This window comes from Schistocerca americana, chromosome 10 (assembly GCF_021461395.2).
Source record: "Schistocerca americana isolate TAMUIC-IGC-003095 chromosome 10, iqSchAmer2.1, whole genome shotgun sequence".
Lineage (NCBI taxonomy): Eukaryota > Metazoa > Arthropoda > Insecta > Orthoptera > Acrididae > Schistocerca > Schistocerca americana.
Genome location: NC_060128.1, coordinates 144,384,927 through 144,411,421, shown reverse-complemented (window position 1 = coordinate 144,411,421; position 26,495 = coordinate 144,384,927). Strand labels below are relative to the sequence as shown.

The window sequence follows — 26,495 nt, the reverse complement described above, 5'->3', positions numbered from 1 at the left end:
ATGCTAAGGCTCATCGATATAATGCCTCACAACTTTACACTGCATACGAGGAGCAGTTATCACAGCCATAATGGCAGGTAAATTGCAACATGGTGTGGAGAAAGCACAATGTTGTGCTGCAGAGAACTCCATTGTACACACGGACACTGCTGAGACGAACTGGAAACTGGAAATACAGCCTAAGATCAGTTACGGAATAATATGTAGCCACACTGTGCGATTATTCCCTATGGTTGCTGATATCTTTCCATTATAAATAAATTTTGATTTTCAGTAAATAATGCTATTATTATGTACCAGGTGGTTCTAACTAAATTGCAGCTTCTCATAGACGTCCAGTGTAGGCTGTAATAATAGTATGGCAGTGAAACTTGGTAGATATTCTAACGCGTTAATGCAAAACTGATTTACTGTGGGGAGGGGGGAGAGGGGAGAAAGAAAGTTCCAATTTTGGTCACCAGGAGCACATCTGGCACTATAAATGCAAGAAAGAGGTATAGAAATGGTAGCATAAGTAATGGATTAGAAATGGCATGTGGGCAGAACAGGTAAAACAGGTGAGAAAGACATAATGTTCACTTTATTATTAACCGCAACTTACATAATTTGTTCAATATGAACACTGGAGACATTGGCAATGTAAGATGATGTACAGTGCCAGATTTGCAAATGGTGGCCAAAAATGGAACTAACCTTTTGCCAGTATAAATCAGTTCCGCATTAACACATTACAATATCTACTAAGTTTCACTGCCATATGACAGTTACAGCCCACACTGGGTCTCTATGGGTAGCAGCACTTTAACTGTAACCACCTGGTACAACATGTACTTGATTAGAAGATACAAATGGTACATGTTCAGGTCGTTTTATAGGGGTATGCATCATATACAAATGTTGGATGAAACACAGCAATTTAGATGAGTTATTCTGCCTTTAACATTTTATTACAGTGGGGATAGCTTCACCCTTTGTGTTTCAATATATGTTCGCTTACATTGTGACTCCCTCCTCTTTTGTGTCTGTGTGTGTGTGATGTGTGTGTATGTGTGTGGGTGGTGTGTGTGTGTGTGTGTGTGGGGGGGGGGGGGGGGGGGGAGGGAATAATTCTGCACACAGGGGGCACTTGTCGCTTCTGGCTGCAATTTGCACTTATTTAAAGCACAGTACTGACTGCATTAATTGACTGTTCTGTTAGGTTTTGGTAGAATATTTTATAGATTGAGAATGAAAAAACACATGGCACTGGTGTAATACTCAACAATATTTATTATTTTACAAACTAGTTTTTGGCTGTACACAGTCATCAGCTACAAAGATAAATATTTGTGGCTGTGAAATTTTGGGAGATCAAAAATTTTAAAATACTAAAACTACACAGTATCTCAGTTGTTTTTGCGAGATGACAATTGTTAATGTTTGATTTAGGATTAAAACGAGATAAAATCACTTGCAACTGTGGCAAATTCTGTATATGCCAGTCAGAAAGAACACTGTCTTCCTGCTTGAGGGAACACCAAAGAAGTTGACATAGAAAAGGAGACTAGTTTTGCACACCACCTGCTTAAAGAAGGCCACAATTACAGGATGCAACATGAAGTCTCACGTCACATCTATATTCATAAAGGTAGGAAGATTAACTACCTTGAAACAGTGGAAATCAATAAACTTATGTCCACTTGCCCAAGCTTGGAACTGAATGATCGGACACAGTTCCCTTGCTTGCTAGTAATCCCATTCAGACCACGTTATAAATTACCCTAACTAGGTACATACTCCATTTATTTTCTTTATTTCCATTACTGCAGTTTCACTTGAACTGTTAAAATTTTACTTTGAATAATTACAGTTGTGTCATTTAAATTTTTAATCTCGCTTGATACATTGCACCTGTTTGTAATTCTGGACCTTTTAAAATGCATTTAAAATAAGTTGCAACTTTTGACAGTTTGGTTAAGAGAGAGTGGAAGGAAGTGTAGTTGCCAGCATGTGTTAAGTGCACACTATCTGATAAAAAATTACAATTTTTGCACATGTTATAGCTTATGATTAACCATCCTTCATTTTGTTAATGGTCATGGTTATTGTAATATTTCAAATTAGGTAAGCTACTGTACAAAATTCTTAAAGTTTGCTATGAAAAATAGGGGTCGCTATGAATTTGCATTTTGTGTGTGTTATGTCGTATGTTGCTGCACATGAAATGTAGATAACATATTGAATTATTTTTAAACATGGAAGGATATCACTGTCTGCCTCCAATATCAAGAAAATGAAGCATCCGTAAAGGGCTCAGTCATGAACGGGCATGCCAGCAAAAATGCCAGAATAAAATACTCCTAAATCCCTCACACCTTATAAAAGCCTTGAGATATCAAAACAAGATTATGGCAAATGATAACACGCAAAGAGGGGAGTATTTTGCCATTTGATTAATACACAAAACTTCCATGTCTACCAAGATGTTCAAGCAACTATACCTCCCCCCCCTCCCCCCCTCCAATGAAGTAACGTTATTTTTAAGAGCCGCCGATAGCTTGTGAAACAATAAATGCTTTGGGTTCTACGAGAATATAAGTGAAGAAATTGCATGTTTACTGTTATACTGGGGAATGAGCTTCTTCATAAAATATGGACTTGTCTTGTCCTCAGTTGCTGCATTAGTAGGTTAGTGAGATGAGTATTCATAAATCTACCATGTTTTGGTACAAGAAGCAGATTTTAACATGGAAACAAGAGAAGTTACATATTACTCAAAACTTGTCAGTCATTCACGAATCCACATCTCCTGAACTACTGTCTCGATATGGCTGACAACTTGAAAAGAGTCCTATGGTGTCATCTGCAATGGCTTCTTTTGTCAGCATTTCAGTCTCTCTGAGCATAATCTTCTTCTTGTTATTTGCCACATTACTTTATGTGGGACCATATACTCTCAATCAGATTTAAACGAATGAGATATGGAGGAAGCTCGATTTAACTATGCTCTTCAGCATTAGCTACATTGTCAACTGGTAGCATGGAGTTCTTAACTTGTACAGCACTAAAAGTTCCGTTAACTCCATCTTACATGTGCTAGGTTCAACTTATTCCATGGAACACTTTTTTGCACTTAGATCAAAATATCGCTAAACTCCAGTGCACTGTTGGAGCTTTATCCATCACAACAGAGTTGTATGGTGACTTGTTCATTACTTTTGTCAAATTCGGAGGAATATTTTCCAATAAAATATTATTTCTCAGCTGGTAAGCATGTTCCTGGATGACCACTTTTATTTCGAATCTCGTGCTGAGACATGGTGCACTGTTAAATGTTAATGAAACACCTAAATAAAACACTCATTCACAAAACCTGACAATCACAGAAAACTTCAACAGCAAAAAATACCACTTTACAATGACAGCTGATGAGCGTCATGCATCTAATGCATGACACCACATGGTACTGTTTATTTATGCCGTGTTAACGGGGATGCTTTACCAAATGAACTGCTGGTGGCTTGCCATTGGTGTTACCTCGGCAAGGGCATCATATCACCTTCGGTGAGCCAAATGTCAAAATTCGCAACCAATTTTAATGCACTATAAGTGCAAGATTGTCTTGTTCAGTCAACTCCTAAGAACATATCACCTAATTTTACTGTATATTTTTCCAACTTATTTTTCCTCTTTGAACAATTGTTTTCACTTGTCACATAGGTTCATTATTTAATGAGCCACAAATTTTATCTAACCTAAATATACTGAGTCACATTTTTATTGAAATAATCCACAAAGTCATAGTCCTTAATCATATATTAACAACTGTCATCTCTGGAATCAACTGAGTTGCACTACTTTAAAATCTTTGATCTCATAAAAATTTCACAGTCGCTCATATTTATCTTTTTACCTGATGAGTGCATAAAATCCAAAAATTGGTTTATAAAATAATAAATATTATATAACAACACACCAGTGTCACGTGTTTTTTCATTCATACTGTAGTACTGACCTTTAGTTTTGAGAAAGCGTGTTTGACGAGTGCATGCCTATATTTTCAGGCTTTGCTGTTTACTAAATGTTACTTATCAAAGAGGAAAATATTTTGTAACTGTTTCTCAAAGCATATGTTAACTATTATTACTGTGAGGTTATGATCATATGATTGTCTGATGATGGTACATGGTAACAAAACCAGCAGTCACACAATAAGAGTGTGACTATAGGCTAAAGCGCGTACCTGTTTCTTGTCAATGTATTATTGTCACTTCCAATCTTTTGTTGAACTCTTTAAGTCTACATGATTTACTGTTTTGTTATGATATAAGTATGAAGTATGCTATACAAAAGTTGAGTATGATCAAATTGAGACTTGTAATAATTATGCATAAAAGTGAAAAGCTTCTTTGATGGGGTTGTGTAAAGACATTCAAAAATTATTCAGAGCCCCCAGCAACTGACAACTGAACTTCAGAAGAAGAGGAAGCATTATAAGGCACTCATTCAGACAGGTAAGTAAATTTACAGCCCAATTTGTGGAAAATGATTGCTGGCCAGTGCAATTTAGCAAAAACAATGGAGAATAACATCAGAACTTGCATTACACAAAACAAGTCATTGTTTAACTGCACCGCACAACTTACCAAAACAAACAGTGAAGTTGAACATTTTACATTCCTAGGACTATACTAAGGTGACGAAAGTCAAAGGATACCTCCTAATATCATGTATGACCTCCTTTTGCCTGGCAAAGTGCAGCAACTCAACATAGCATGGACTCAATAAGTCGCTAGAAGTCCCCAGTAGAAATATTGAGCCATGCCGCCTCTCTAGCCATCCACAATTGTGAAACTGTTGCCAGTGCAGAATTTTGTGCAAAAACTGACCTCTCAATTACGGCCCATACATGTTCGATGGGATTCATGTTGAGCGATATGCGTGGCTAAAACATTTGCTCAAATTCTCCACAATGTTCTTCAAATGGATAATGAGCAATTGTGGCCTGATGACATGTTTGGGGACATGAAGTGCATGAATGGCTGCAAATGGTCTCCTAGTAGCTGAACATACCTCTTGCCAGTCAATGACTGGTTCAGCTGGGCCAGAGAACCCAGCCCATTCCACGTACACACAGTCCCCACCATTTTGGAGTCACCACCAGCTTGTACAGTGCCTGGTTGACAGCTTGGGTCCATAGCTTTGTGAGGTCTGCGCCACACTCTAAACCTACCATTAATTCTTGCCACCTGAATCAGGCCTCATCTGACCAGACCACAGTTTTCCAGTCATCTAGCGTTCAACTGATATGGTCACCTACCCAGTGCAGGCACTCCAGATGACGATGTGCTATTAGCAAAGGGACTCGTGTCGTCATCTACTACCGTAGTCCATTAAGCCAAATTTTGCCATACTGTCCTAACGGTTATGTTTGTCGTACATCCCACAATGATTTTTGTGGTTATTTCATGCAGAGTTCAGTGATTAAATTTTGTAAAAGAAGGCTTAAGACAAATTGAAATTCATTTGCATCTTGTAAAAGTGTATTGCAGTTCTTCATCTTCAGCTTCCACTGTGCAGAGATGGGCAGCCGCGTTTAAAATGTGGCTGCGAAAGCACCCAAGATGAGCCATCTGTAATCATTGATAAAGTGCATTACAAGATTCTGGGAGATTGGTGTATAATGGTGCATGAAATTGCTAATGCTCAAGGTATATCAAAGGAACATGTCGGTCACATCTTGCACTAGGAATTGAACATGAGATAACTTTGTACAAGGTAAGTGCCCTGCATTCACTGTGGATCACAAATGTATTAACACGACACTTTCCAAAAACCAATAGATGCATTTTAAGAAAAACTGACTTAACTTTCTGCATTGATATGTGACAGTAGATGAAACATGGACTGAATCCAAACAGCAGTCTATGCAATGTACAGACTCTGGTTCTTCAGCTCCAAAGAAGGCAAGGAGATGCCATCAGCAGGAAAAATCATGGTGTCGTCATTTTGAGATGTGAAAGGAATTTTGTTGATTGGCTGTCTTGAAAAATATAAAGCCGCAAGGGGAGAATACTACTCTCACCTTGTAACAAAACTGGAAACAAGCATTCATGAAAACAGACCCGCCTTAAAGAAGAGAAAATATCATCTTCCATCAGGACAATGCACCTGCCCACAACAGTGTCTCGGCAATGGGGGAATCGAGTGATCTGCTCTATGATGTGCTGGAACATTCACCCTACTCTCCCATTTTGGCTCCCCCAGATGTCCATCTCAAAACCACAAAAATTCTTCCCCAGTCGCTATTTGGTCCAACTGATACGCCACTGCGACTTAAGGTGGCTACCTTGCAGCCCTTCCGGAGGAAAACAACAGACAGAGGGTAATGACATTGAAACACCACTGGATCAAATACGTTGATACTGTAGGAATTACATGGAAAAATAAAACTTCTTTGAAAGCATAAATTATCATTTCCACTATCAGACAGAGAACTTTTCAGACTGCCCTCATACACATGGGTACGCAGAGGAAAATGGAAATTTGATGAAAATAAAAACAACAGATAACTCTACTACCTAATACACAGGTTCACTGATACAATGTGTGTAGTGAGAGACAAACGTCATGACGACGACAATGACGACATTGGTGACGATGGACACAGGTGTAGACGAAGGTGTAGCTTACCACCAGAGGAGGTCCCTGCACAAACGCCACTGCAGGCGGGAACTGGTGCGGAGGCTGCACCTGGGCTTGGCTGTGTGCCGGCCGTTGTGGGGACGTGACGCCCCTGCCGGCCGTCCAGCTGACAAACGCTGAGCCCTGCTGCTGGTTCGGTTGCTGCCGTAGGGGAGACACTGACACAGGAGCTGCTGCCTTCTTCCACGGAGGTGCGAATGTGTGTACAGGTGGTGCCACTGGCAGGTTTGGTCCTGGGGATCAAGTGAAGCATTATGCACTATAGCTTATAATATGCCACAATTGGGTAGTTATCTATACAATTTGTACTTAGCTATGTTCAGTCTCTCTTAAGAATGAAGACAGAGACACACACACACACACACACACACACACACACACACACACACGTGCGCGCGCACACCCATGTGTGCACGATGTAATGTCACAAATCCATTTGTGACACTGTTTTTTCTCCAGCTGCCAAGCCAATGTATGTGTTAAGTATTTTATAATTATTTGTTGTGTTTATAAAGTATGAATGTCATTCTTTCTTGTAACTAAAAACATACGGCATTTTGTTCCTTTTTCTGTTTGTGGCAAGTAACAGAAACAAATGAGCTTTGCCGAGTGCCCTGATGCGCATGTGCGTTGTGCGCTGAAGACCGTGGCTCTTAGGAGAAGCACACATGCATTATCCCATGATGTTCTGAGCAATGTTAAAGGTTGTTTTATATTTTTCTTTCTCTGGTCGAGATATTCAGTAGTTACATCAACATGAGGCAGTCCGTAAAACCAGGATAGATGTATATCTTTTACACAGTCTCACAATAAGAAAGGCTTCCCATGAGTAACTTATGTTTGCTTTCTGACACAGACTGGCAGTCATGTTAAGATTTCTGGCAACTGAAGAAACATTCCAGTCTTTGGCCTATGCAATAAGAGGTACAGGAAATACAATATTTATAATAAATAACATCGACTATTGCAGATAATACTCCTATTAAATTAGTGAGAATGTCTCAGAATGTTTTAGGGGGAAAAAGGTAAAAGAAAAGGGGAAGTAGATGGACATGAACCTACAACCTAAATTTTGGCTTAAAAAAATTACAGTGTGGCCTATAATCAAGATTTCTCCCCTCAGATCATAAATTGTGAATTTCAAAGTGATGTGTACACCTATCTTGTGGGTTGAAATTAATATCATTATCAGTTACTGCAGTGTAACATCAGGAGCTCTTAAATAACATCAGCTGGGAAGCTTTCTCCCTTGGGGATGGGTGGTTGATTAAAATCTGCAACAGTGGCACTTTTGTCTGTCAGCTGTAATGCTCAACATCATTGTACACAGCTGCTTTCAGTACCACTTGTACATATTTTCACACTATGTTCCCCTACATTACTTACTGTGATGCTGTTTGGTACATTTTTTATTTGGGAATGTAAATAAAAAATTTTACATCAAAGCTGGATCGTGTAGCAATGGAAAGATTTCAAACTGTTTTTGTAAGCCTGAGACAGCTTTTCACGATTGCAGTTCTGCGAAGATTAGGTAAATTATTTCATTGCATGAATCACCGAACCCACTCATACAAAACTTTAAATTCCTTTGGCAAAAAGTTTCTTTTCCATGCTATTCATTTCCATATGGACCCAGAGCATATTATTGTTGCTCTGTACTGTTCACTTGTTATGTAGGGGTGCCAACATAGTTTAGTGTCTGCACTGAGAATGTAGTTGTAGTACTTAGTAATCTGAGGTATACTGGCTGTTTTATCTGAACTTCAAGCCACAGAATGTGCTTAATGAAAATGATGATAACAAAAATCATGAAGAAAGATAGAGAGAGAGTGTGTGGGTGTGTGTGTGGAGGGGGTGGTGATTCACCCCCAGTTATGTGAGAGCTGAAGAAGGGGAGTGAGACAGACATAACTCAGAGTACTGCCTTATTGAACTTTCTCGTTAATTCAGCAGTGTGGCCTATATTCGAGATTTATTTTTTACTGTAATCTCATGTCAGAAGTTCAGATGCAGCCTACATTCGCACAAATATGTTAGTCTAGGTGAATTTCATGTTGTGAGGTATGCTGTCTCAAGACATACATATTGTTTCTAACTGTAATACTTATTGTTGTAAACCTTTAAAGCAAGTCTAAAGCTCCTAATGTGTAATTACAACAGCATTTTAAATTTTTAAATTTGGTCAATGATTAAGAAAAACAAATCTTTGTTGTCGCTGGGGTCTGAGATAGTCTCATAGTAACATAAATTTTTGAATATTAGTGTTGTTTTCAAACTGTGACCGACTGTTGACAATAAACTTTGACAGTGAGTAAATTTTTTGTGAGGCTGTTGTCGGTATGCCCAACTTTTTAAAAAGCTGTCTACAAGAAGGAAGAGCAACGTTCAACATCCTGTCAACATCGAACCCATTAGAGACGGAGTGCACACTCTGAACGTTTTAAGGATGGGGAAGGAATTTGGCCATGCCCTTGTAAAGGAACCATCACAGCATCTGCATGGAACAATTTAGGGAAATCATGGAAAACTTAAATCTGGATGGCATTTGAACAGTCATCATCCCGAGTCCAGTATGCTAAACACTACGCCACCTCGCTCGGTTTGTCTACGAGATGTTCTAGAGAGGGTACAACACGTTATCCTCATTACATGCCTCTATACAACAGTAACGTTCTTCTTCAATGACAAAATACACCTAAATATGATGGCACAGAGCTTAATGAATGAAACCAGAAAAGGTTAGGCAATTATTTAACATTTTCATCTCCAAAATATGATATTATCCATAACGCAAAATCTGCAGACCTTACTTGTTTCAGAGAATTTGTAGTATGTAACTTCCATTTCAGATTCTCATCAACATAAACACATAAGAATTTAGGCTATACTGCTTCATTTATTGATTTTTTTCCCCCTCCTGCATTATTTCTAGTTGTGCAATCAGGCCTTGTGCAAATTCCTACTCTTCAGAACTGTATCTCCCTTTCCCAACTTTGAATAAAATCCTTAGATAACATCCACCTTTATTTATTTCCATTTTCCTGTTGTATTTTGTTTTTTGCCTTTTTCCAAGTGCTGAAGTTTCTCTTTTAGCCTTGAATGCGATACTTCAGGATTATTTCTGCATTGTGTATAGATGATGGAGGGTCATTTGTATTTAATGAGACCAAGAATGGACACAATATTGATCCCTATGGTACACTTGTGGCAATTACTCCCCAGTCAGATGATGCTGTTTCATTGTGTGCACTCCCTGGGTCTCTCAACGTGAAACTCTGCATACTTTTTGTTTAAGTAGCTTCTAGGCAGGCCTTTAAGTATCAAGCCATGTCTACTGCCTGCCACATAATCCTCTGCCTTATGGTGCCACGCAGTTGCGGTACGGAGGGGCGTGTGGTCAGCACACTGCTCTCCTAGCTGTTTTGCAGGCTTTCCATACCATGTAGCTACTACTACTGGTTTGAGTAGCTCCTCAATTGGCATCGTAATGCTTAATGCACCCTGTATCCATCCTCTCACCACGGAAAAATCCCTGGCAGCACCAAGAATTGGTCCTGAGTTCTCTGTACAGGAGCCATCTATGGAGGCAGCCCTTTTTTGTTAGATACATCAACAAAAATAATCAATTTTTTGAAAATGTAATTAGATACACAGAAACTCTCTCACCAAGCAGTAGCAGGAAAACACACTTGAGAGTTAATGAAATGTGCGTAGACCCAGTGCTCCTCTTTCTGGCAGAAGTGTTGAGGCAGAAGGAAGCGGGATGAAGGAAAAGACTGGCAACGATTACGAAACGAGCACGAATGAGGATATGTTACCCACAACCTCGGGTCAGGGGAGACAAACTGGACAGGATGAGAAGGAATGACTGAATGCATCATCTGGTGCAGTCCCCAACGATCAGTCTTTCCTTCCCATCCCACCTGTAAGTCTCCCCTGACCCACAGTTCACTCCGTCTTCAGGCCACAAGTGGCCCATCGGGACCATCCGACTGCCGTGTCATCATTAGATGAGGATGCGGATGGGTGTGTGGTCAGCACACCACTCTCCCGGTCATTATGATGGTATTCTTGACCGAAGCCGCTACTAATTGGCCGAGTAGCTCCTCAATTGGCATCACGAGGCTGAGTGCACCCCGAATAAATGGCAACAGTGCATGGCAGGGATGGTCACGCATCCAAGTGCCGGCCAAGCTTAACTTCGGTGATCTGACGGGAACCGGTGTATCCACAGTGGCAAGGCCGTTGCCCCCCTGACCCACAGTTCTCACCCATTTTTCTCTAATTATCCCCATTTCTTAAACCTTGTTAATCTTTTTCCTTTATCCTTCTTCATTCCCCTTCAACCATTTTGCCACAGGAAGGAGCAACTGGCTCCGTAAGCTTGCACATTTCGTTAAATTTTGTGCATTTTCTCCTGCCGCCACTTAGTGAGTAGATTTTTTGTCTATAATTTTAGTCAGACAGGATGAAAGCCAGTTATCAGTGTGATCTCCAATACCATACAATGTGCACTACCACATAAAAATGTAGATGTAATTATCAGTAAGGCCTCTGATCCTGGCTCACCTCCGGAGGGCTGCACGACGGCGGTGGGCTTGCTGAGAGGCTGCAGCTGGCGACGGCGCTGCTGGCGCTCCCCGTGACTCAGGTTGACGAGGGCCGCCGCCGGCAGTGAGTAGCTGCGCTTCTCCGAACACAGCAGCGACAGCCCACCGGGGAATGCCTCGTCGAACATCACGTCGTGCATCACGTCTGCCTCCTTGTCTCCCATCTGCCGTATACCTTCAGAGATGTATGACGGTGAGGTTTCACTTATTGTCTGTGTTGTACAACTGAATGTTTGCAAAACACAGTAAATATTCAAACTTCAAACACTTTTTTAAATCCATGAAGCCCTTACAACAGAAGTAGATTATGAAAATGCTACAAAAATTGTGCAACAGTTGGGAAAACATTGCACAAGCTATAAAATCCTAATGAGGACTGGAAAAACAGTGGAGAAGGTACAAAATCTGTGCCGGAGCTACAAAAACCGCCGGAGCTACAACAACTACGCAAGAGCTACAACAACTACGCAAGAGCTACAACAACTGCGCAAGAGCTACAACAACTGCGCAAGAGCTACAGCAACTGCGCAAGAGCTACAGCAACTGCGCAAGAGCTACAGCAACTGCGCAAGAGCTACAGCAACTGCGCAAGAGCTACAGCAACTGCGCAAGAGCTACAGCAACTGCGCAAGAGCTACAGCAACTGCGCAAGAGCTACAGCAACTGCGCAAGAGCTACAGCAACTGCGCAAGAGCTACAGCAAGTATTGTAAACAAGAGAAACTCCAGCATTGGTCATATAAATTTGAAACCATCTTTTTTATTATTGCACATCAATTTCGGTCACAGATTGATCATATTCACTGCAAGACTAAGTCCAGTGGACTCACATAGTCATGCACAAGATATAACTTCAAACATAGGTGTTTGTAGTGAAGAACATGCAAACTAGCAGGTAAGATTCAATTCTTAGTTGGCATTCAAATCTAACCTACTAGTTGGCATGTTGTTCACTATGAACACCTATGTTTGAAATTATGAGTCCACTGGACTTAGTCTTGCTCTGAAGATCATCATTGAAATCGATATCCAATAATAACTGAAAGGTTTCAAACTTATAGCACCTATGCTGGAGTTCTCCTCATTTGCATTATTTTTTGTGTGGTCGTAGTGCACAAATTTCCTAATGAAATCCAATCGCAAGAGCTACAACAATTGTGCAAGAGTTACAACAACTGCACATAAGCTATAACAAACTGTTCAAGTGCTACAAATCATACAAGAAAAAAAGATAAGCAAGAGCTACGGAACATATCACAATTACAAAGACTTATTGTGATCAGTCAAATGAGCAGATGGAAAAAAATTAGTAAACTGTTTATAATTTCAAAAGTAATTGCCACAACTGTTAATACATTTATCCCACTGTGAGATAAAGTGGTCAATGCCTTCACGGAAAAATGTTTGTAGTTGTCAACAGAACCACAACAGTACCCACATGTGCATCTCTTCATCTGTATCAAACGTCTTCCTTCTGGGCTAAAAGAAGAAGAAGAAGGAAATCAAAGGTGGAAAGATCAACATTGTCTGGAGGATGCATAAGGGCTTCCCCATGAAACTTCTGTAGCATTCTGATGTGTCTAAAACAGGTGACTGCCCCTTGTACTAGAAGAAAATTTGGTAGAAATAGCTATCAACATAGAAAATTGTGTACCAGAGGGAAGGAAGTCACAGAAGCATCATTTCACACCAGTAAGATATTAACGTCCAGAAGATTAGTGAAATTAAAAACTGGACAAAAGGAACAGTGTGACCCTCAGCCCACTGTTCTGTTACATGTTTCTAGTCACATAATAACATTGTCATTCAGAATTTTGCAACTGAGTGTTTTACTGGGGCTGTGCTTTTTGAAACTGATAGCCATCCTGATCATTACTCTGTCCAAACCAGCCTCAGTAGTTTCATTCTTTCCTCATGAGCAGCATACCTGCACCTCTCCACTTATTTCTTTACCATGCCATTTACCCTTGTGAGAAATCTCTTTGACAATACCGGCTCCATCAGTGCCACTACTGAAACCAGTTCATTTCATTAACAAGCCAGCTGTAACTATTGGTGAAAACAGTAAGTTGTAGTTTGGTGACATCACTAAACTCCCACAGACACAGGAATGTCTACTGCCAGGCAGGCAGCACAGTTTGCAAGTCGCGTGGAGGTGTGTGACAGGCTGCTCTTACTGATCGAGCTATTTGGAGACAATTTGAGACTGACCTTACAGTTACAGCCTGCCATATCCCATCTCCAGTGATCCAAACCTCTCAGAAACTGTTTCTATAACCCAACTGGACAAATATCCCATGGTCAATGGCTCATTACAGCACGAGTGGAAGGTGCATCCTGGAAACAACGCTGTGACCTCAGTGCTTCCGTCAGACCTCCCACCTTTGCATTGTTAGAGCCTACGCAGGAACTAACTACGCAACTCGTTTCAGTGAATCTTGTTACTGACCTGGGCGTCCGTTGTGGAAATCTCTCTACCAGAATGAATTGAGCACTCTACTGTGGAGTGCACATTGTTTTGAAACCTCCTGCCAGATTGATACTGCTTCGGACTGGAATTGGAACCCCAAAACTCGGCTTTACCCCCAGCTGAGCTATCCTGGCACTACAAACAGCCCAGTCTCTCTGCTTACTTCTGCCAGTACACATCCTACCTTCCAAACTTCACACAAGTTCTCGGGCATCTCTTGCAGGGCTAGCACTCCTGGAAGAAAAGCACTGGCAGAGAAACAGCTTAAACATAGTCTATGGGATTCGTTTCCAGAACGAAATTTTAAATCTGCAGCATATTGGCACTGTTCTGAAACTTACTGGTAGTTTGAAACTGAGTGCCAAACTAAAAAAGTTTTCAAAGTAGGAAGTAGGAGAGGTGTACTAGCTGCAGCAAGGCTGAGCGGGCAGGTTTTGTGTCACGCCCAGATTGCCCAGCTGGAATGTTGCCTGCAAAAGTCAAGGTTACAAGCTCGATTCTTGGATGGCACACAGCTTTGGGAAGTTCCAAAATCTCTCTCATTGCCTCTTCCTTTTTTCCTTATCCCCCACCCAGCCAGCCCTTACCCTTTACTCTTGAGGACAGCATTTACGTATCCCAACTTTAAATAAAATTCCTTTCCTTTTTTTATACTTTCTAGCTTGGACAATCATTTCTTTTCCTTCAGTTTTGGTCTCTTCTCCACAGCTTGACACAGGACGAGAAAAGTTGCTCAAAGCCCTCAATTAAAAAAAAAAGTGCTATTTCTCAACAACTTTTGTTTTATGTCTACTTCAGTGGAAATAAGTCACATTATGACAGGTGGCAGAAAACAAGTAGTCCTCTAGTATAATTTTCCATTTTTCTTTTTGAAATGTATCTCCAAGTATGCTCCAATTTCTCTAGCTTTACTCCTACAATCATTAATAGAAATGTAGGTGTGAGGGCAGTAATATATTTCTCAACACACTTTCTACTGTAAACTCTCAAAATATTAATTGCAAGCCTCTATGTTAGTATGACATCTTTAGTAACTGTACCCCACTAAAGATTGCTCAAGTGCGCAACTGAATGTTTTTATTCACAGAAACTTTTATTGTAAGGCACTATCTATGTGGATGAATCACATGCCAATAGTATTGTCATCTCAGTCTAGCATCTGATGGGCTTACTTTCTCCACCTTTCCTCTTACAAAGAATTTTTTTTATTTTTTTTACCCTTTCTCATCACCTCTGATAGCAGACATACTACACATATAAAAAAAAGTTTTGCATCACTTCAGTTCTGAGAGTTCCGGAACCTGCATAGAAAATTGGAATAGAGATCAACATAAACATCATTTCCACCCTTTTTATTCCTCAGGAAAACCATACACTGCAAGTTGTACCACAATACAGCGAGACCTTCAGAAGTGGTGGTCCACACTGCTGTACACACCGGTACCCTTATACTCAGTAGCACGTCCTCTTGCACTGATGCATGCCTGTATTTGTTGTGGCATACTATCCACAAGTTCATCAAGGCACTATTGGTCCATGTTGTCCCACTCCTCAACAGCGATTCGGCATAGATCCCTCAGAGTGGTCACGTTCGATAGGGTTCATGTCTGGAGAACATGCTAGCCACTATAGTTGAATGATGTCATTATCCTGAGGGAAGTCATTCACAAGATGTGCACGATGGGAGAGCGAATTGTCGTCCATGAAGACGAATGTCCTGCCGATATGGTTGCACTATCGGTCAGAGGATAGCATTCACGTATTGTACAGCCGTTATGGCACCTTCCATGACCACCAGTGGCATACATCAGCCCCACATAATGCCAACCCTGAAACAGCAGGGAACCTCCACCCTGCTGCACTCACAGGACAGTGTGTCTAAGGCCTCCAAACATGTCAGGGTTCCTCGAGCCTTAATCCATAGGTAGCGGTCATCCACTGCAGTAGTAGCCCTTGGGTGGCCTGAGGGAGGCATGTCATCGATAGTTCGTGTCTCTCTGTATCTCCTCCATGTCCGAACAACATCGCTTTGGTTCACTCCAAGACGCCAGGACATTTCCCTTGTTGAGAGCCCTTCCTAGCACAAAGTAACAATGCAGACGTGATCGAACCATGGTATTGACCTTCTAGCCATGGTTGAACTACAGACAACATGAGTCATGTACCTCCTTCCTGGTGGAATGACTGGAACTGACCGGCTGTCGGATCCCATCTGTCTAATAGGCACTGCTCATGCATGGTTGTTTACATCTTTGGGTGGGTTTAGTGAGATCTCCGAACAGTCAAAGGGACTGTGTCTCTGATACAATATCAGCAGTCAACGTCTATCTTCAGGAGTACTCGGAACCGCGGTGATGAAAAACTTTTTTTGATGTGTGTAAATCTGCGTTGCTGTGCTTGCTATGAACAGGGATCTAACAAAACTGAAATGGGAATATTAAATACCGCCATAAAATAACATAGGCTAGTTGGAGAAGTTTTTGTTAACTCACACTTTTATTTACATCTTCACACTTATCTTAGACATACTTTGACAGTATGGACATTAATACGAGCGTGGTTTGCTAAATTTTCTCACCTCTTTCATGTGTCTTCCTCTTGCAATAAAAAATGAAAGGAAAGTGGCAGCAGAATATAAATATTCAAACAAGCTTATAATCAACACTAAAATACATTAAGACGCAAAGATATATAGGATTAATTTATGTTGCAGCCAAAGGAGGTATAACAAGACATAACTCATCCTGCTAACATGTTCCTAATTAAATCTCATACACATTCCAATATAATTTACTCATTACATGGTAGCACAGAACCATACTGAAAGGTTGGAACATTGCATCAATTAGTATCCTCCAGTCTACTTCTGAATCGACTGTAAGTGTCTCATGCCTCCCCTGAAGCAGAGCTTGGAACAACTTCCCTTTCCTCAAGACATGTTGCTGATGCTGTTTTCAATCTGAGACAACCTACACTAATCTGAAACTGTTTACTGTGGTCAGGCCTTCATCTCCCTCTAAAAATTTTATCCCCCAGTCTTCCCTTTGTTACCAAATTGACAATTCCTTGATGGCTCAGGATGTATCCTATAAATGCATCCCTTCTTTTAGTCAGGTTGTGCCACAAATCTCTCTTTTCCCCACTTTGATTAAGTACCTTACTAATAATCTAACTTGCCCATCTAACCTTCATCGTGCTCTGGTAACACAATTCCAAATGCTTCTATTATCTTATTGTCTGACCTGTTTTCCGTCCATGTTTTACTATCATACAAGACTACATTCTAGACAAATACCATCAAAGGCTTACTAACACTTAAATTTCTATTCAATATTAACAAATTTCCCATTTTCTGAAATGCTGGCAGTCTGACTTAATATTCTCTCTACTTTAGCCATCTTGAGTATTTTTTGCCTTTTTTCTTTTCTAATCTAATACCTGCAACACTGGCCAATTTAATTTGACTACATTCTATCACACCTGTTTTACTTTTAAGCCCCTATTACACAATGCACGTAAACCATACACCTATGCACCAGCACCCCAAGTGTGCATATCTGTAACTACAGGCTGGTTCACATAGACCACATGGAAACACCTGGTGCACATGCATAGTAGATATTGATAACTTGTGAAACGCAAACAGAACTGTCTGATCTCTTGTAAACTCGTACATTCTATCGAGTGAAACACAAGGGGGACCGTGTGACATTGGAATGTCATTCGTTCAAATTATTTATGTGACTCAAGGTTCCCATTTAAGAAGAAATGTATTAATTGTTATTCTCTTATGTAGGTTACTACTGTTCTGAAGCACAGACTCAGCAGTTAGTTTTATATTACGACACTTGGTTACAACAAGTATATGTATTTATACTGCATTTTGCACATGGAGGGCTCACTTGTTTTTGGAGCTTTTGCCCTGCCAGCGACAGTAAATCTTCGAATTTGGGCAGAATGATGACGAAAACAAAAAGCCAGACGTTGTTGAATTCAACTCTGGCTGGAAATAAGGGACAAAGGCTGGGGATTATATTCACTACTTACGAAAGAACTGAGGCTTGAACATCCGGATGAATTTAGGAGCTTCATGAGGATGGACATGGCCTGTTTCGAGAAGCTGCTGTCTATGATACAAGATGGATTTAGCAAGTGTGACACAGTCATGAGGGAGGCTGTCTCACATTCTTGAAAGTAAGAATTAAATCATATGTTTATACATTTTATGATCAAACTGGTAAATGTCCCGTTATGTTTCAGGCTGGTTGTAACATTACGTTTCCTGGCTACTGGGGAATCTTTTTAGAGCCTGGCCTTTAGCCACAGAATGGCACAGCCCACCTTTTCAAAAGTTGTTGTGGATATATGCACTGTAATTTGCAACACTCTGAAGGACTGATACGGAAGGGTGCACTTGTGTTATTTTTCCAAGTTTTGAATATATATGTGCTACTCAGTTTTTTGCAGTCCTCGTCTGTCACATTCGGCCAAACTGCACTGACTTTCTCTCCTATCACTGCCAGTTTCTCTTCTCTGGCATGCTGAAATAAAGCAAGAGATGCAATCACATCAAACATGAACTTTCGTAAACTAAGGCATTACGATACAAATTGAAAATCACCGTATAATGTTATATGCATATTACTCAGAAAGAAACAATTACCAACATACTGTATTATGAGAGAGCGGGTCGTATATACACCTCTCCTCGCTGTATGCCGGAATTAAGACGCTTAAAGTCTCTTCGCTCCATTTCATCTCCAGATACAAAGCAACCAATAGAAAAATGCTTTCATAAACAGCTAGTATAAAAGTCTAATGAAAAAAAGTATTTTTTCTGCATTTATGAAACCTACTTACTGGGGAGGGCAGGGAAGGAGCAGGAGCAGAAAATCTCCAACACAAAAATCTGAAATTAGCCACTAGCTGCCGAACAATAAGCAAATAACAAGCAGAAAGCACTGTGTTACCCCCTTCTGTGCATGCGCAAGTTATCACTGCCTACTGTGCATGCGCAGATTGACATCAGTTTAGAACTGCTGTTTAGATTAGATTAGATTTACTTTCATTCCAATTGATCCGTAGTGAGGAGGTCCTCCTGGATGTGGAACATGTCAGAAAAACAACAATACATGACAAATATTTACAACTAAAACAAATAAGCTAATGTACCATTCCACAGGTCCCAAGTGGAATGATCGTCATTTTTAATGAACACTAAGAGTCATTTTACAAATACTAATGCACTGAATTTAAAATAAAAAACGTTTTTTATTTATTTATAAGGTAATAAACATGTAATACAACTACTGTAATACTTATTTACAATGAACACATTACTGCACTGAAATGGTGCAGAAGTCAGATTATACTTACACACACACACAAATTTTCAATGAACACATCACTGCACTGAAATTGTGCAGAAGTTATGTTGTACTTATATACAAATCAGTTGGTTTTACTAAGAAATTCATCAATGGAGTAGAAGGAGTTGGCCACCAATAAATCCTTTAGGCTTCTCTTAAACTGAATTTCATTGGTTGTTAAGCTTTTTATGGCTGCTGGCAAGTTATTGAAAATGTGTGTTCCTGAATAATGCACACCTTTTTGTACAAGACTAAGTGACTTTAAATTCTTGTGAAGATTATTCTTATTTCTAGTATTGATTCCATGAATTGAGCTGTTGGTTTGAAAAAGTGATATATTTTTAATGACAAATTTCATTAAGGAATAAATATACTGGGAAGCTGTAGTTAGTATCCCTAGTTCCCTAAACAGGCTTCTGCAGGATGTTCTTGAGTTCACACCACATATAATTCTTACTGCACGTTTTTGTGCCCGGAAAACTTTAGCTTGGCTTGATGAATTACCCCAAAAAATAATCCCATATGACATTATGGAATGAAAGTAAGCATTCTATTCTGGCACACAGATAATGTGTCTGCTAATTTTCGTAGATTCACCCATTCTACCGCTAGATGGCTGTCGGGCTAGACCAGTACCGTTTGTGGTGGATCATCGTGTAATATTCACTTTATTGGCATTCATCCTACAAACTCTCTTCAATCCACCATCTGTTCCATTCAACACTCTTTCAAGTCCTTCGGTGATACTCACTTTCTATCTTCTCCATGGACTTTAACCCCTTTCCAAATTCATCTTTTGTTCAATGTACAGACTGAATAACATCGGGGCAATGGATGGTCACAGCATATCTGCAAGCTGGGATGATGATAGAAATGTTACCACATTCACAGCACTTGCTGGTTGGCTGGTTTATTCTGTGTCATCAGGTCCTACCTTGGAAAGGAGACACTATGCAAGCCAAGGAATAAGAACGGCCCTGATATTACCAATGACATCACGGAGGAGGGGGGGGGGGGGGGGGGGGAAGTTATCTACCAGGGACAGACAAATGGAAACCAAACACCCGCCACAACAAGACCGTGGACTGATTTCATTCAAGAGTAGTAACAACATGCATTACGACAACCCACTGGGAGAAGAAGCAATCAATTCCTGTTCTGTAGAGGGCGTTTGGCCACTGACAGATCCACAACAGCACCCACTCTTGCATTTCCTCATCAGACTGAAACAGACGGCCGTGTGTGTCTTTCCTCAGGACCCCACAGACATGAAAAATCATGTGGTGAAAGATCTAGGCTGTATGGAGGATGTTGCAGTTTTTCCAAAATTACTGAAGAATAGCCTTCATCCAATTGGCAGTGTGGGGCAGGTATTATCGTGCAACAGGATGATTCCTGTCTGACAGCGTTCCTGGGTGGTTTGACTTTACGGTACGTCACCGTTACCGACAGTGTCTTCGTAGTGCTGAGCATTGATTGTCATTCTGCACTCTAGGAACACAATGAGCAGAGAGGCCCTAAAGTCGAAGGAGGAGGTCATTGTAATCTTACCAGGACTTGTGTGAACAGCTTCAGATTTCATTAGTGGGAGTGATGTGGGATGTTTCCACTGTTGGCGTTGCCTGCCCCTACACTGCCAATCAGACAAAGGCTAGAATGAGATTTTCACTCTGCAGTGGAGTGTGCACTGATATGAAACTTCCTGGCAGATTAAAACTGTGTGCCGGACCGAGACTCGAACTCGGGACCTTTGCCTTTCGTGGGTCAAATTCTCTCAAACAGGAATCAATCATCTAATTCTCCAGTGGGATAAATGCCTTTATGTGTGATGATTACTTTAGAATGGAACCATTCCACAGTCCTGTTGTCGTAGATGTTCGATTTTCACTGACTGCCCCTCATATATATTCAACTGGTACCTGTTAAGACAGACCATTTTAGATATAGTCTGAATTAATGTATCTGTGATGTTCTGAATAATAAGCACACTTTGTTATGGAAGGTCTTTGTAAATGACAGTACAATACACAACATGTTGTTTATAAGAAGCACTGTATTTATTTCGAGAATTTTATGTTGGACTCTAGTCTTAACTTCCAGTGTTAACTGCAGCACTTCAAGAAAGAACGTCCGACAAGACACTTACTGGCAAGGTTGATGAAATAAAAAGGTGAGCAAATGAACAATGAGAAATTGTAGTCTCAGAGCAAACTTGACATCATTACTCAATATCATGCTAATGAACCAGTGGAACATCGCGTTCTCTTCACAACTACTGCTTCTCTTTCACATCTTCTGGTTCCTATAACTGCAGTTAGGTTTCTGTACAAACTGTAGACAATATTTTGCTCCCTGTATTTTAATCCTGTTAATTCAACATTTCAAATATTGTATTCCTGTAAACACTGACACTAGGAAATCTTGCACTAAATCTGCAAATGTTATAAATGATGGTTTGACTTTCTTCTATCTGCCTCCTAAGATAAGTCATAGGGTCAATAATTGCCTTGTGTGTTTACCGTAATTCTCTGATACCGAACTGACATTCCCCCGAGACTGATTCTAAAAGTTTTTCCATTCCTCTGTAAACAGTTCATCCTACACGTTATATTCTTGCTTTTTCTTCTTCCCGCTGGCTCCCAATGAAAAAAATTTTATGGACTGTAAAGCTGTAATTTATTTACTTATTTATTTTTTATTTATGTATTATTCAGCCCTGCTCCAGTTTTTTCCTTTCTGTCTCAAATACTGTTGACATTATAAGATTTTTGTTGAATCTCATATTATAATTCTAGTTTATCACCTTACCTATGATGGTCCCCCTGAGGCCAAGGGGCACCGTGTAGCCCTCCCGCACATTTATGACTCGGTCCAGTAGACTGTACGTGGCCGTCGTATCAGGCGCGAGGTTCCCGTCCTGAAGTTCGTGCTTTAAACAGACACACATGTTACTGAAGCAAACTCACCTCAGGTTTCTTTCATGGAATGTCACGACTTGCACAACAGCTGTATCTCTTTGTATTACAAACAATCAGTTTTAGTCAGATAAAGGACTGCTCTCAGGTACAAAATATCACTTACAGAACATATGTCAGAACATGACAAATGTATCTACAACAATGCTAAAGGCCTTACAGAATTTGACTCACACATAATGTAAAAAGTTAAAGGGGTGAAGCAGATGGTTGTGTCTATGTGATCTTTATGAAAAAAAGATGTAAAGATGACGCAATGAGCTGCAGACAGGCATAACAAAAAGACTTGCACACAGAGTTTTTGGCTAAACCTTCCTCAGAAAAGAAATGTGCATACATGCGCGCGTCTCCCCCTCCCCCCCCCCCCCCCCCCCCCCCCCCCCCCCCCCCCCACACACACACACACACACCCACACACACACACACAGAGGGGGAAGGGAGGGGGAGGGAAGGGAGGGGGGCAGGGTGAGGGAGGGGGGCAGGGTGAGGGAGAGGAGAGGGGGAGGGGGAGGAGAGGGGGAGGAGAGGGGGAGGGAGAGGGGGGAGGGGAGGGGGACGGGCATGGAGATATGTTTGCAGCTCATGTTGATTTTTATGTAAGTATAACACACAAACACATGTAAATTTATCATTCCCATTTCTCTTATTTTCAGACCAAAATGTAAAACTTAATGTTTATGCCCATTACCAGACACAAGACTTTCCTCCATGTGAAGTGACAGATGCATCACATCACAACAGTATCAATGATATGGCAGCCACTCACGTTTCACTGTCATCCATCTATTGTACCTAGTATTTGCATTTAAAATTCCTTAGTGTGGCATAGAAACAATTGTAAAATACCAAGGATTGAAATAAACTCTTCTTCTTCTTCTTCTTCTTCTTCTTCTTCTTCTAAAAAAGAATCATATTGACCAACTAGGATCATGTTAACAACTTCAGTTCCTCTTCTTCCTTTGTTGTTGTTTCCTATTTTTCCAGTATTCCCTTATTTTCTCCCAATGAAATCTCTTCCTTTCTTCTGTCCATGTTGTTACCGATTTTTTATTTCTTCTGCTTTGAAAGCCTTCCAAATTTAGTATTTAATTTCTAAAACAGTTTCTTTCTGCTATTTCTGATTCTTTGATGTTTGTTTCTAGATTTTTCCTTACTTCTGTAATCCATGCTGTTGTCAACTTCTTCTTCCAGAAATATAGGAGTATTTGTTTTGTTAGTCTGTTTCCATCCATCCGGTAGAGGTGTCCGTGAAAGGTTAATCTTCGTTTGGCCATTACTTCAGATATTTTCTCTGTATTTTTGTAGATCTCCCCACTACTTCTTATTTTCAAACCATCTGCAGTTTTTATTGCACCCATTATTTTTCTAATAATCCTTCTTTCCAGTATCTCTAGTCTGTCCATCTTATAGTTCATCGTTAGGCATTCATTCAGATCCATATAAACATTCTGGTTGTACCACTGTGGTGTAGTGTTTTAGTGTTGAAATAATCTACTTATTCAGATTTTATTTGCTGGTTTTATGCTTGACTTTCCTTCTTTTATTTCTTTTGTTTGCTGTAACGATTCACTAAACGCAAGTAAACGAATGAGAAAACCATAAAGAAGTCTTTATGAATTTAATATTCACTAAACCAAATTAAACCATAATGATGTGTTGGATCAGTTACATATCATCATTGATTATTTCAACCATCTGCAGACAAATAAACAGCATTGATATGTCAAGGATTTTACCTCACATTATTCTGCAGCAACTTGAATAAAGAATTTGCACGAGGAAACCAATTCAGTTCTTTGTTACACAATATTCTCATCAGTGAAACTTAAACCTATAGGTGATGTAGTTAATGCTTGAAAATTCTGCTTGCTGCATACATCCCTTAAACAGGAATTCTGTAGAGTTTCCTGCCCTTCAGACCTTCAAAAGCGCAGCAGAGAGAACAATACTGCAGCATTATTTCAATGGAAAGTTCCGAAATATGTATCATTCCTATGCTAAACATGAACATGGGGACCTAATTTGGATGGGAGTTTCACGTGAAGTGATTAAAGCCAATTGTGAACATCAGATGGCAGCAAGCCAAGGGGAAAAGAAAGGCCATACATTCCATAAACAGAGCTTCAGTTTGCAAGACTTATGAATTTTTGCTGCCCTATACAGGTGAAAGTGTCAACATTTTTGTTTTGTGAGCTTATCTGTATACATGCTGAATGGAACTTATGACAAGAAAAGCATATGATAATTCTCTGTGAAGCACTCATACGTGTCCACAAAATACAGGGTGAGCTACCGGAAACACAATTTTTTTAGATTCACTAGTACATTCATGTTAGTGGTGGGAAGGAGATGGCACAGACTATTCATTTTGGGACTATCCACCATTTCAGCAGGAATGGAACTGTGACAACAAAAGATTGAGAGTTTGCATACAGTATGTTTGTCCTAAAAGCCATTGCAACATGGCAGATACTCTATTGCCATTCCTGTCACACAGCTCTGAGTTGAAACACAATACAATACTGAGTTTGCAATGCCCGGTTCTGATAAAAAAGCAAGAACACCTGAAAACATCATCATTGTGAGAGAATCAGTCATCGGAAGTGTAAAAAGATCGACACGTTAATATGTCTTCCATCCACAGATGAACTGGGAGTCTGTGAGAAAAAATTGTTACAACTAAATTTACAATTCCATCTGTATAAAACGCTGGTGGTTTAGCAGATCAAAGTTACAGACTTCCAACAATTAGACAACTTTGCTGTGTGTATGCAGATGAACTATGAGGATGATCCAAATGAAATAGTGTTTATGAGGAATGAGGTACATTGCTAGTTAAATGTGTCAATTAACAAACAAAACTATCACTTTTTGGGCCCCTAAACAGCTTCGAGTTCATTAAAGATCTCTTCACTCCTCAAATGTGACAGTTTGATGTGCCATACCTGCTATCGGTGTTCTTAACTGAACTTTATTTTTTGAGAATGTAATAATAGTGACTACGAACACTGAACATTATGTACAAATGCTGAACATTTTCTTTCAGCTAGAATTACGGAGATGGTAAATAAACATGCATAGTGTTCATTTTCAACAATATTATTATGCAACACTGCACACTGCAAATGCATCCATGGCAATTGTGAGTAACATTTCCCCCGGATGCCTCATTTCTCATTTCGGTGACATGCTGCAGCCACCAAGATCACCATTCTTGTCTGCTCGTGACTTTTTTTGTGGGAATATTTGAGAAGAGCTTGTCTATGTTACAAGCCCCAAAGTTTAATTGAGTTGAAAGCTGCCACTAAAGAAGAGATGGGCTTGACTGACCAATGCTCATTGCACCAAGCTGTGAGTAAGTAACTTCCGGCATAGACTTAAAAACTGTGTTCAAGAGGACACCTGCCTCTTGGATGACAAAATTTTTTATAAGTGATCATGCAAATGAAACAGCAGTTGTTTAGCTTTGATTTTATACAAATGCTGTTTTTCTTTAACAATTAACATATTACAATTTGAAAACCATATGTTTCCTATAAGTATAAGTAGTATTTCCACTACAACTGAGGATCTGCCTCAAATGAACATTTGTGTGTACACTTGTTATCTGACCTGACTTACCCTGTACAGAAGCCTTGGTTTCACATGCATGCCAACATTCTTGCTTGCTAACTTCTTTGCGTGGTGGGCATCCACGATCTCCATGAGCATTTCACCGACTTCCGGTTCCAAATACTGTGATCCACAGGGCCTCCGTTCAACAGACGAACAGTGCTGGTTGCGGATCCACGTATTTATTTGTGAAACATAGTTCCAGCTAGTAGAGAGAATGCAAATAGGACATGAGTTTTGAGCCTTGCTTGCTTTGAGTGTTAATTTGGGAGTGTAATTGTTAGGAATTCGACATAGTAAAGCACGACGTTGCAAAAAAAAAAAAAAAAAAATTACACACTAAATAATATGGACTGAATTTTGTAAACACTTTCAAAGAAGGAATCTTCACAGAGGAACTCCAAAAGAAGGAGAATATATTTTGTAGTAAATTCCATCAAAGGATTTAGAAAGATTGCACAAAATACACATTAGGGAAAACCTTCCTCGTGGACCAAATCAAACAATGGAAAATCCAGGATGGAATGTAACAATATTATGAGAAGGAAAGTTGCTACTCACCATACAGCGGAGGTGCTGAGTCACAGATAGGCACAACAAAAAGACTCTCACCATTATAGCTTTTGGCCATTACGGCCTTCATTAACAACACACGCACGCACGCATGCGCGCGCGGGCGCGCAACTCACACACACGACTGCAGCCTCAGGCAACTGAAACCACACTGTGAGCAGCAGCACCAGTGCATGATGGGAGTGGCAACTGGGTGGGGGTAA

General features: G+C 40.2%; 1 protein-coding gene across 1 annotated transcript in view; it reads right to left on the bottom strand.

Annotated features, from left to right (window-relative positions):
* LOC124552402 (5'-3' exoribonuclease 1) overlaps window positions 1-26,495 on the bottom strand; it is a 183,738-nt gene that overhangs the window by 42,471 nt on the left and 114,772 nt on the right. The window contains exons 22-25 of the mRNA XM_047126666.1: window positions 25,729-25,924; window positions 21,941-22,061; window positions 11,254-11,469; window positions 6,673-6,917 (exon numbers count right to left, since the gene is read on the bottom strand). Of these exons, the coding sequence (XP_046982622.1) occupies window positions 6,673-6,917; window positions 11,254-11,469; window positions 21,941-22,061; window positions 25,729-25,924 (778 nt within the window). The remainder of the gene's footprint in view (window positions 1-6,672; window positions 6,918-11,253; window positions 11,470-21,940; window positions 22,062-25,728; window positions 25,925-26,495) is intronic.